Source organism: Apaloderma vittatum, unplaced genomic scaffold, assembly GCF_000703405.1.
Source record: "Apaloderma vittatum isolate BGI_N311 unplaced genomic scaffold, ASM70340v1 scaffold24358, whole genome shotgun sequence".
NCBI classification, from domain to species: domain Eukaryota; kingdom Metazoa; phylum Chordata; class Aves; order Trogoniformes; family Trogonidae; genus Apaloderma; species Apaloderma vittatum.
In genome coordinates, this window is record NW_009731583.1 from 202 (window position 1) to 12599 (window position 12398).

The 12398-nt window shown below is 50.2% G+C and overlaps 1 protein-coding gene across 1 annotated transcript; it reads left to right on the plus strand.

The window, feature by feature from the left end:
- Nucleotides 1-263: 263 nt before the first annotated feature.
- On the plus strand, nucleotides 264-10163 carry PHRF1 (PHD and ring finger domains 1; the record flags this gene model as incomplete). Its single annotated transcript, XM_009875250.1, is given in 11 exon segments — nucleotides 264-393; nucleotides 744-880; nucleotides 1166-1353; nucleotides 2490-2609; nucleotides 3437-3591; nucleotides 4240-7071; nucleotides 7265-7359; nucleotides 7362-7418; nucleotides 7528-7788; nucleotides 8830-8958; nucleotides 10029-10163. Coding segments are annotated over 11 exon segments (4239 nt in total), but the record flags the coding sequence as incomplete, so codon positions are not given.
- Nucleotides 10164-12398: the final 2235 nt, after the last annotated feature.

Genomic DNA, 12398 nt, shown 5'->3' on the forward strand with positions numbered 1-12398 from the left:
AGTTCGTCTGGCTGTGACTTGTAATCCTTAGGGATGCTCAAGAGCAGGGTCATGTTCTCCTTCAGATGACAGGCAGGAGGGAGCGGGGATTAAAACTGCTTGACTGGCAGCTTGAGATTAAAACTGCTTGACTGCAGCTTGGTGGCACAAGCACTTCTCATGCGAATCTCAAATCCATTTTTCACCAAATGCTCTTACACCTAACTTGTTGCAGCCCTTTAGATACCCGTTCCCCCATAACTTCTAATCCCCCCTCCCCGCAGCACGTGCCAGGGTACCTCATGTTGTCTCTTGTGGATGAAACCATCGAGGCGGTCGTCGCGGGCCTAAACACAGCCACCTACCAGCGTCCTCTGACACCGCGGGCTCCCGCTAGGCAGAAAAGAAAAACAGGTAAGGGCGTCGGACGCTTTCCCCAAGAGTAAAAGCTTTGGGAAGATAAGCCTGGATGGCACCGAATACTTTTGGTCCGCTTTATGCTCCCACATTGATATGGCTTCATGAGCGTACCCCGTGCGTTTTCTTCTTTCCCCGCACTGCCTCTGCCCGCAAATGTCTCAGAGGTCGCTCTTGAATAAATCCCAACGGTTTTCCCTTTTTCTGCTCTGCTGTTTTGTACCGTTGCAGCAGGCTGTGCGTCTCTTTGAGCCGCTTCGTGCGGCGGGAGGGGGATGAGAAGGGGAGCAGGGGGTAGAGAGCGGCGTCAGCACTTAGCCGACTGCTCGGTTGTCTTGTCCCTTCAGGTAGGAGGAAGAAAGTAGGAGGCAAAAAAAGAACTCAGAAAAAATCTTCTGCTGGGAAAAAGAGCTCAGGACCGCTGAAGAGGCGCAAGCGTCTGATAAAGAAGAGAAGGGGGAAAAAGCTGAGAGTAAGATCCCATGTGAGTTCCTGCCAGCATCAGCCGCTTTTCAACCATCCATAAAAGCATTCTGAGAGGAGATTTGATGGAAAAACCCCTGTTTCTTAAGGATAGCAGATAACTTCTTTTAAAAAAAAACACAAATAGAGACAGTAAGTGCACAGCACTTCTGCTACTGACGGTAGTGACCTGCTGAGTGTAGTCACCTGATGATTGTACTCAGCCTAAGCAAAGAGCTCAGGCCTTTAAACTTAGGGTCCTTGCCTGCCCTAACGTACAAATAACCCAGCCCCTTCCTCCGTGCAGGTGAAAAACGAGGTTACTGCTCGCTCGCGTATTGCGAGAACTCTCGGCCTCAGCAAACCCGTGCGTGGGGGCTCGCTCCCCTCCATGTACAAACCAACGGAGCCCTCGCTGGGGATGATGAGAGCAGACGTCGGCGCCGCCTCTCTCTCCGTGTTCGGAGACCCGTATGAGTTGGATCCATTTGAAAGGTGAGTGGTCTCCAAACAGCCGGGACTTTCCCTTCCAATGCCTGAAGGGAACTTACAGGGAGGCTGGGGAGGGACTTTGTGCAAGAGTGTGCAGCGACAGGACAATGGGAAATGGGTTTAAATTGAAAGAGAATGAGTATTTAGATTGGATCTCAGGAAAAAATTCTTCAGTCCGAGGGTGGCCAGACTCTGGACTAGATTGCCCAGAGAAGCTGTGGCTGGCCCCTCCCCGGAGGGGCTCATGGCTGCCCCCTCCCTGGAGATGTTCAAGGCAGGTTGGATGAAGCCTTGAGCAACCTGGGCTGGTTGAGAGGCGTCCCTGCCCATGGCAGGGGGTTGGGTTAGATGATCACCAAGGTCCCTTCCAACCCCAGACGTTCTAGGATTCTCTGAATTTCACAAATATCGGGGCCGTTCGTACACGTGCCTTTTTGCAGAGCACAGATCTCGTGCCGGAGGCTCGTACCAACGCGTCGGCCGGTTCTTTCTTCTCTTGGTGGCCGAGGTGCCAAGCTCTTCAAGAATCAGCCTTCTCCAAAGAGGTTTGCTGAAATAATGAGCCTCGTGAAAACCTTTAGTAAGATCTGTGGGGTTATTCGAAGATATTGCTCCTTCAGATTCTAGCCTATTGTTATTTCTTTTTATTTTAACTGAATAGCTCTTCAGTTGTTAACATATTTGGTATCCTATAGAGTGACTTCATTTATAATTTAGTGGATCTGTGGAGTCTTCTACATTTCTCCCTTTCTCATCTAAACTTTTACAGACACTTGAAATTCAGGAGAAATCTCCCTGTGCTATGGTTTGTGTCACTCTTAAGCTTTGGATTTCAGGAATTGTAGTTGGTGAAACTTCTTTTTCTTACCAAATAAGTCTTTTCGATCCTTTCCTAAAAGGAAATTACCCATTTACTATTTTAAAAATGAAAATCAGCATTCGAATCTCTGCTGGCTGAGTTTACGCTGTTCTATTTATGAAAATAAATATGTTGCATGATTTATTTTTTAACGTATCATAATGAACCAAGTAGTGCTCTCTGATCATATCTATCCCAGTAGTGTTATCTACTTCCTTTATTTGACATGAAAATACTCAGTCCGGTTCAGGGTTCTTGTGTTTGTGTGTTTTACTCACAGTACCGAAGAGGTTCCAGCAAATCCGGATTCACCGATCAGTGCCAAAAGGAGAATTCTCTCCCAGTCAGCACTGAGGTCTCACTGTCCTGTAGCAAGACCTATTTCTGTGGGACTTCCCAGGTAAAAATCCATCAAGTTCCTTGTTTTTCATTTCTCTTAATTGTTTACTGGCTCTAACAAAAGAGGAAACTGGGTGATTACCCTGGTTTAAGTCCTTTCTTACCCCGAGTATTTTGAAGCACTGTGTCCCTGTGCCCTGTGTGTAGATAAATAACCCCAGCTCTGACCATTGCATTGAAATTCCACGTTGCTATTTCCACCCCAATCTGGCTGCTGTTGCTTTTTGCTTTGGGGTTGTTTCGTAGCCCCACTAATACATTTTTAAATCCCAGAAGAGAAAACCACACCAAAACCGCTCCAACCACTCAGTCAGTATTTCAAGAACCGTTTTCATAAGGCGGAGTCACGCGTTAAGTGTTTGTGTTGTCCTGTGTGCAGGAGTGTTGCTGCTGGTTTTCAGCGTAATTCCTCCTGAATTACACCTGACAGGTGCTAAACACTGCTGCAGACTGCACCGATATTTTTAAAAAGCGATGCAGGCCTGAGGAATACACCTGTGACCATGAGTTAGTGGGGGGGAAGGAGAGCCAGCTGGGATGGAAATGTCTGCGAAGCATTGAGCTGCAGTTTGCACTTCCAAAACACGTCTTAAAATGCGCCAGGAAGTTAATTTTGACCCCCAGCCTTAAATAAAGTTGAAAGCTTTGGCTTCCCAAAGGTCTCTGGTACGGTTCCGTGCTTTCCTAGCCTGCGGTGTTCCGCTGGGAAGGCACTGAAAGCTTCACCTCCTGCTTGTCAGAGAGAGGTGGGGACCAAACTGAGTGAACTTGCCTGGCTGACCTCTGTTCATGCCCTCGGTTTTGATTTCTTTCTAATGTAACGCGCAGAAGCAGCGTCCCTGCCTTGAGTCCTGATCAAGAAGCAGAAGCAGCCCCCGTGCCCGATGTGTTGGGGAGTATCCTGTCGGGACAGAGCTTGCTCATGATGAGCAGTTCGGACGTGGTCATCAACAGAGACGGTTCGCTGACGGCGAAGAAGACAGGTGAGGGTTTGGCGCTTCCAAGCGCAATTCACCTCCTGCCTTTGTCCGTGGCTGCCCTGATCCTGCAGGCTGCGTGGCTTCCAATTTTTAAATTTTTAATTCAGGACTTGCCAGCAGCGATCCATCCAGATAGATTATTCTGCGTAATCTGGAATAGTTTAAATGGCAGAGCTGAGGTGTTAGAGTTTTGAGTCTAAATAGGGACTTTTCCCCTTTCAAAAGGACTAGGCTCTCATTTCCTGCTCTTTTCTGAAAAACAATAGAGCAGAGAGATCTCGGTGCTGGTTCTTCGGGCACTTGTTGTGTGTTGCTGCCGTGCCCGTGAGCTGTACTTGGGTTCAAAGAGCAGCACCGAGGGCCTTGGTGAGAGGTTTTTGTGCCAAAGCGGAGCCGGCAGCTGTGCCTTTCCCTTGGCGCGGCATTATTTGGGAGGAAACTCTTCAAGTTGAAGCTTAGCTTCATTCTTAAAATAAGTACCCGTGGCATCTCTGTTGTAGTCGTTGTAGGGCTGCCTTATTGGCGTGTGGTTATGTCTGCAGATCCAAGTGGAACTTGAAACAATTAGCTGCGTGTTTTTAACGTTGCGGGGAGCGGGGCAAACGTCTGGGTACTCTCAGAAAAGCTGAATTGTTTGCTTGTGTGCTATAGCTCCACTTCACAGAAAACTAGCGAACGACTCGAGAGTGGATGATGGTTCAGGACACGACTCCCAGCTGAGCACGGTGCACTCAGGGACCTCGGCAAGCAGCTCCATTTCTGGACCTTCATTTTCCCCGGGGCTGAGCACTCCCACCAGACCCTCCTCCTCCTCCTCATCCTCCTCCTCCTCCTTCTCCTTCCCCTCCTTCGCCAGCTTTTTTTCGTCGCCTTCGCCCTCACCGAGCGGGATGGAGCCAGCAGCAAGCCCCGCGCAGGCAACGTTGGAAAGGGCGGCTGTAAAATCGGAATATTCAATGACACCCAGGTCTGTTCAGGCTCAGAATATAGCTGCTCTGAGCAGGCATGGCTCCAAGCCAGACGAAATGCCCAGATTTAACGGCAACTCAAAAAACTTTGCACCCCTTGCCTCCTTTTCGAAGTCTCTGAGCCCTAACTCGACTTCTGGCTCAAAATCTCTAACTGTGAGGCAGCCGTTAAAACCGCCTCCCAAGAGAATCGACATCTTCGAGCTTCCCAGGATACCAAAGATTAAAAAAGAAACCGATGGCAAGCAGACGGAGCCGGCACCCACAGGAAGCCAAAGCTGTGACATCCCCAGCTCCTGTGTAACCCAGCTGACCGGCAAAGAGAGCACCCAGCAGCCAACGAGGGGTGGCAAGGTGGAAAGTCAAAAATCCAATGCCAAGGAGCCTCAGCAGCAGGCGCGTACGAGCGGGGGGTCTTTTCCTGCCAACACGGGTGTCTATGGCAGTTCCTCGCTCCTGGGCACTTCGAGGAGCAAAGGGCCGGGCCCTTTTGAGAGTTTTAAAATCAATATCCCTGGAAACACGGGGCACCCCGGCAGACTGTCTAACCCGGGGTTTTGTAACACCTTCCGCCCCGTGGATGACAAACAGAAAGAGAGTCCTTCGCCTCTTTTCTCGGTGAAGAAAAAGCAGGTCAAAAGCGAAATCTATGATCCCTTCGAGCCAACGGGATCGGACTCGAGTTCAGCAAGCAGCAGTCCAGAAAGGCTGGGCTCAGGGATCCCGCTGACTAATATCACCAGGACTATTTCCATTGAAAATCCCAGAGTTCAGACGTTTCAAACCGTCCGTCGTTTCACCCCTTACACGCTCGAAAATATATTTGACTCCGGGACTGACTCGGACGTACCGTCTGTTAACGAGAAGTCGCACGAGGACGGGTCGGTGGGAAGCAGGATCGTGGAGCAGATCTCCGATACGGAGGAACGAGGCGATGTGGATGAGGACGACTTCCTGAGCGGTCCTTGCACTTCATCTGCTGTGAAGCGGATTTCTAACGCGGAGGGTTTGAAGGAGGAGAGCAGAGAGGGCCCCAACGTGTTCTTCAGTGCCCAAGAGCTGGTTAGACCCAATATTAACGTGAGGCTAGAACCAGATAGTAAGGATGACGGGCAGCAGAAAGTCCCAAAGGTAGAACAAACGGAGAGGTGGTCGCGTTCCAGATCCCGTTCAAACTCCAGCTCCCAAAGCAAGAAGGCGGCGAAAAGGAAAAAGGTTCTCGTCAAAAAGCGTAAGAGATCCCGCTCGGGGTCTAGGGATAGAGCGCCCTCGAGGGACCGAAGCTCCAGATCTACCTCTTGGTCAGGTGGCGAAGAGCACAGCAAAACCCACACGTCGAAACCCAAGAGGAGGAGATCTTCTACTGACCGTTCCAGCAGTTGTGAGCGATCTAAAAAAAAGAAAGCGAAGGACAAAACCAAGGATAAAAAGGCGAAAACTTCTTGCTCTAGGGAGAAAAGGAAATCTAGGTCCCGTTCGGGTAGTCCTGGAAGCCCTTCCGAGTTTTATGAAAACAGGAAAAAGAAAAGACGGTCTTGGTCGAGATCAAGACGGAGGGAACGCTCCCGGTCAAATAGCACGGAGAGGACTAAAAGGCGGAAGCACAGGAGAGACAAAAGCTATGAGAGATATGAAAAAGACGGTAGCTTGAGGTCAAGGGACAGAAAGAGGTCGAGATCCAGGTCTCGGGAGAGGAGAAAGTGGAGGTCTCGGTCTCGGTCCGCGTCTCGATCTCGGGAGCACAAAAGCAGCAAATCGAAGGAGAAAAAGCCTCGCTCGAGATCACGTTCCAAAGAGAGAAAGCGCAGATCAAAAGAGCCCTCGCTTTCTCCCCCACCAGAAAAGGAGCCAAAGCCTCCTGTTGAAAACGTGTCCTGGTGTGTGGAGCAACCCCATCCCATCAAACAAGAGCCGAAGGATGAGCTGGCACTGGAAGAGTTTTCCATAACCATCCAACCGAATGTCAGACTTGCGGAAACACAGACTGAGCCCCCGCTTCAACCGAGAGAGGCCCAAGAAACTCTGATAAAAGTAGAGCCTGCCTGGGAGGAACCCGGCAGCGAAACCGCTTTCCCCGTGCCAGAGATCGCTGGCCTTCGCGTTCCGATGGGCGACACGGATCCTTTTGCCGAGCTGGGATTCCTGAGCGGCAGCGAGCCGGCGGCGCTCGGGAGCTGCGGCAACACAAACCTCGAGATCAAGGTGAAAATCGAAAACACCGCCTTGAGTCCGTCGCTGACAGAACCCGCCCCGAAGATGGAAGTTACCGTGCGCGCTCCGACCGAGGCGACCTCGGTTCAGGGCTCGTCAAAAAGCCAGGGAGCCGATGGCGCGCAGGAGGTTCGAGAAGAGCGCCTCGTGTCGTGGGGGCAGAGAACCGGGCAGTTTGGTACGCCCGAACTGGAGGTGGTACCTCAAGGGCCAACGTTGAAATCAAACACGCCGGTGAAGAGAGTCACCTGGAATCTTCAGGAGGAGGCAAGCGACGACGCGTTGGCTGTGGATAAAGCTCCACGTAAGTCTCTCTTTCAGAAAGCGGAGGGTGGTAAGTCCTCTGTTATCTGCTTTAAAATGTTAACGCCTGCTAAACAAAAGCTTTGCTGTTACTTTCTTCTCGTTTTCATTTATTTAAAAGTATAATTGGCTTTGAACCTTCAACCCGTTTAGTTTCTCTCAGTGTTTTCTTCTCCTTCTCTCGGCGAACCCAGGGCTGCCGTTCTACAAACTTCAGCGAGCGAAAGAAGGCGCCTGGAAGGCGGAGGACTTGAACCAAACATTAAATCAGGTGCAGTTCAATGAGCCACTCCTCCAGGCAATTCTGTGATTCCTGAACCTACGTTTTCGACTCTTACGGTCGAAGAAGCACTTTTTTTAAATTCTCTTTGCATAATTCCTGCTCTACACACACAGCAGATCATCTCATTCCCAATACAGGCTTCTCTTTTTTACGAAAATTCTTTGCGTTTCGCAGGTGTACTGTCAACCTATCCCTCTGACGCCGCCTCTGCCCTCGAGCCTGCCGCCCTACGCGCCCGTCAGCCAGCCCACGGTTCAGTTCATCATGCAGGGGAGTCTTCCAGCGCTCGGCTGCGCCACGGGACAGAGCCTCACGCCGGAGCCCGGCAGCCTGGCCACCGCCTCGGAACCGGGGATCCAAGCCGCCTCCGTGGGAAGCGGGGAAGAAAAGAACAAAGCGCCCAAACCCCCGATGGATAAAATGAAAAACGAGGAGGTGAGCGATTGCTGTGGAGTAGGAAATGCGTAATATTGAGCTGTTCATTCAAATTTGGGAAGTTTGGGGGGGTTTTTAGCTTTCCCAGCCTCTTGGTGCCTGTTGGTTTTGGTGATCGACCACGAATTCGGGAGCAGGCAATCCTTTCTCTGAGTTCTGGGATTTTCTGCTTTTGATGGTTCCACTTCCTGCTGCCTCATTGCAGGAAGGCAGAGAGGGATTAAAGCGTCAAAAGCGCGTTCTTAAAGTTGTGAAACTTTCTCATGTGAGTGTTCAGGAGGGACTCTCTAGAAGCCAGAATGTCCAAATTTCTTAAAGACCCTGTTTTCTCCTTTCCCCTCCAGCTTTGAAATTTAATGTCAATTCTCAGAGCAGCCCATTAGAGAGGCAGGACTGCAGCTTGGTGCTCGTCGGCGCTGAAAAAGCAGAGATAGTAAAATCTCCTGGAGGTTTTGCAGTGCCACTGAGTTTTGGGGTTGCTCCGCTCTAAGCGCAGCGGACGTTAACACAAGAACCAAAAGCTCTCGGCCAATTCTTTGACTTTTGACCACAAACGAAACTACTTTCCCGACCCAGCCTCCATTCACGAGCAGAAGTTTTTAGGAGCTTCTTTTAGTAGAATTGGATCATCCATAGCCCTTAATTTATAGGCAGCTCTGCCATTTTCGGAATACCTTTAGCTGAAGCTTTATACGTGCGACTTTTAGAAACCGGTGCCTTTGGATGGGTGAATATTTGCTTCAGAGCTGATGGAAGGGAAGGAGGAGACCAAAATTAAGAAGTGGCCGTCGTAGTCACTCGCTTAAAACACACCTAGGATAAATGTTTTGTAAAACAAGGGTTGCCCGTAGCGCGAACCGGGGTTTGTTTCCTGACTTAAGGGCAAAGGAAATTGCTTTGAGGCTCGCTCTTACTCGACTCGTTGGAATTGTGAAATGAGAATTTTCGTAGCGTGTTCCTAAGAAGGACACACACACCAAAAAAAATCGGCTCAGAAACCATTCCTGAGCACAAGGTAACAAACTTCTCTTTGCCACGCAGTACATGAAGAAGCTTCACATGCAGGAGAGGGCCGTGGAAGAAGCGAAACTTGCCATTAAACCTTTTTACCAGAAGAGGGAGATCACGAAGGAGGAGTACAAGAACATCCTGCGCAAAGCCGTGCAGAAGGTGAGGAGGCGGCAAAGAACGCGGCGGGACTTGGGCATCGCCACCTTGGGCAGCTCCGTGCTGGAACCGAGGAGCAGATCTTTGGACTCTGCCTCGGACTCGCGATGAAGCAAGAGCTGCTTTAGGCGAGACTGAGGCGAGCTCTCAAAGATCACGTTTTCGGTGCTCCGGAGCTTAAGCCTCCTGAGCTGAAGCGCGGGTGAGAACGGGCAAACTGCTCTCCGTAAGAACTTTGGCCGGAATCGTCGAGGCGTTTTCTGATAAAGTGAGAAAATAACTTTTTGTGGCTAATTCCTTGAGCGTTCGAGATGTCCCTGAACTTTAGAAGAGGGCCTTGGCGATTTGGCCGGTGTTGACTTTTGACTCAAATCTTAGCGCCGACCAGATTGCGGCTGAAAAAGCCCCGCTCAGCAGGTCGGCGGCGTCTCGTGAGAGCAAGCAATGCGAGGCAGTTAAGCGATAGCCCGGACGATTGTATTTTCTCTCCCTGCTCTGCGTTCTTGCTGTCCCCGAGAAATTCTGTCGTAAATCAAAATTCCTGAGATAACGGCTGCAGTTTAACATTTTCTACATGACCCATATGAACCTCGAGTGTGGTTTGTAAGAGCCAAGCGACACCTGCTGAAGGCGATGCCAGCTCTGGCCACTGATAGAATTCTTTGTGGGGGCCGTTCTCTTCCTCCCGTGTCTCTAAACAGGCCCTGGAAACGAGGCTCGTAAAATCTGAGCCTCGCTTCCTCAAAATCGCTAGCCGGCCGAGAAATGAAAACTTTGGGTTTGTGGAAAATGGGCTGGCTGGAAAAAAACTCGTCGAAACGAGTAATTCTGCTTTCAGGGACACTTCTGCATTCGGCTGGTGCTGGGTAGGTAAACCCCGGGCTGGTTTCTGGAATGCTTGAAAGAAAACACGACTCTTCTCCTCGTTGGCCTTTTCTGTTTTACGCGTCCCCCTGCGAGGGGCGACGCTCCCGTCCCCTGCAAAGTTTCAGGCTCATTTGTCTTGTCACCAGCTTGAGCCGCCGTAACGCTGTTAATTGACCAAATCCCCTTTTCTAATTAATCCCTTGTAGATCTGCCACAGCAAAAGCGGAGAGATCAACCCGATGAAGGTGGCCAACCTGGTGAAGGCCTACGTGGAGAAATACAAACACATGAGGAAACACAAGAAATCCGACGGCGAAGACGCGCGCGAAGAAGAGAACTGAGAACGGGCCGCGGCTCGGACTGAACTTATTTTGGCCGCGAGCATGTTGCTGGAGGGAATAACAGAGCTGCCGTTGCATCTCGTTGAAAATAAGATTTATAGTAGGGCTTGACCCGCAGAACCTTCTTTCGTTTCCATATGGGAATAAGCTTGGGTTTGGGGTTGTTTGGGGGTTTGTTTCTTTTTTTTTTTTGGTTCGTTCTCTTCGTTTGTTCTTTTGTTTGATTTACCTACAGACGTAGAACTAAATAACAATCAAACGCCTCAAACCAGCAGAGTAATTCGAGGGGTGACGGGAGAGATTGAAGTTTGGGACTCCTCCCGGATTGCCACTGTTTTCAGGGTTACTTTGGTCACATTTTTGGGCTGTGCCTCCCCAAGTTTGAAACTGGACCCCAGTTTTCCACACGCAGTCCGTTTGAGAGCTGTGTTACGGTTTCCTTTCGTGTTTATTTATCGGGATACGGATTGTCTTTAGAAACTTCTGATTTAATACTTGAAACATTGTCTTTTGGAGCCTGTTCGAGGGCGAGCGACGCTCGATCATTTGGGGATTGCGGAAACGACCCGACCTTTCTAAACCGCCATCAGAAATGCCGCTCGGGACGCGGCGGTCACTTACGTTCTGTTGGAAGTCTCTTTGTTAGTGAAAAAGTTTCGTTTCGGGGCGGGGAGACTGTGTTGCACTTCTGTAAATAATGCACTGATGGCTGGTTTTGTGTCTGCCTTTCAGGAGGGGGGAAAACAAAACGAAACAAAAAAGCGAGCGTCTTGACCTCTCAGCAGCAGGCCGGAGGGGTGAGGTTGAACCGATGTACAAAGCAGAAATGTGACAGAATTTATAAAGTTATTTTGAACGGTTTTAGCCCTGTAGCAGGTGTTGTTTGTTTCTTAACACCCTCATTTTTCACTCTGTCCGAACCCGCTCGGCTCACGCATCGGGAACACCGTGTTTCTAGAAGAGAATGGAGCTGGACGGACGGTTGTTCCTGTCGGGAAGCCAGGGGAGGTTGGAGGTAGCCTTGCCGCTTCTCTTCAAAGAAAAAAACAGTCAGAGAGGGTGGGTTTTACAAAGCAAATAGCTCCAGCTCTTCATTTTATTTATTTTTTCCCTTTGATCCCTTGCTGCCGTTCCTCACGTTTCGGCAATCTCTGATTTCGATGGTTGGATTTTTGGCTGCGCGCTGTGATTTTTGTGGCTGGGGTTCCGAGCAGCTGGTTTAATTTTTATTTTTATTTAAACAAAATGTTTCGCTCCCGGCCCTCACCATCCTACAGAAAGGTTTGCGGGGTTGTTTCCCTGTATGAAAGAGCAGCCTGGAGGGAGTGAAAGGGGTCGGTGACTTTGGGCTTGGAAATACAAACATTGCGGAGGGGTTTTGTTGCCACGGAAGTTTCTGAACTTTATTTTGACCTGTTGGCACGAGAACAGGAGAACGTGATCACGTCGTGAATACACTTTAGGCTGGAAATCGGACACCTTTGGATGTTCCAGAGGAATAATTCCGGCTAAACCTGCCCTGTGTGAGTGAAAAGAGGGGAGGTGGCGTGGAAAAACAAAGCTTGACCCAGTAATAGAAGGGACTGCAGGAAGACGACACCTCCTGCACGTGCTTTTTCTCCGGCGTTACGTGAACAAGAACGTGCTGGTTCTTCCATTCCACCTGCCCTTAAAAATAAATCCAGCGGATTGGAAGCTGCCCCTTGGGAGAGGCAAAATGGGAACAGTACCTAAAAATGCTTCTGCCACCATGTTCTAGAAAACGAAGTTTCTGCTATGCTGTGTGTACTGCTTGTGTTCTTTTTATTTCTGGTTGACCTCAGAGCAGATGTTGCCACCTGTTTAAGGGAAGAAATGTTATTTTTTCCCATCTTATTCAGTAGTTTGGTGTCGGTATAACCTCTCGTTCGTGTCCTTTGCCCCTTGAGCGCTCGTGCCACAAGCTCCTTTAGCCCAGGCTCAAAGAAGTTGCCTCAGGAGCTCCTCTGCCACCACCTCTGTCTCGTTGGTGACCCCCAGAGCTGCTCTCGGGCCATACCCGTGGCCTGAGTGCCTGGCCAGAGGCTCTCGGACGGAGCTCCTGCTCGGAGGATGGATGGAGAAAGCGAGGGTGGGGTTCCCTGGGGAGGCGGGGAGCAAAAACGAGAGGAGGAAACGAAACGGGGAGGCTGAGCATCGGGGAGGATCCCACTGGTGTCCGGCACCGCAGGACCATGACCCAGCCTGGAGCCCGTG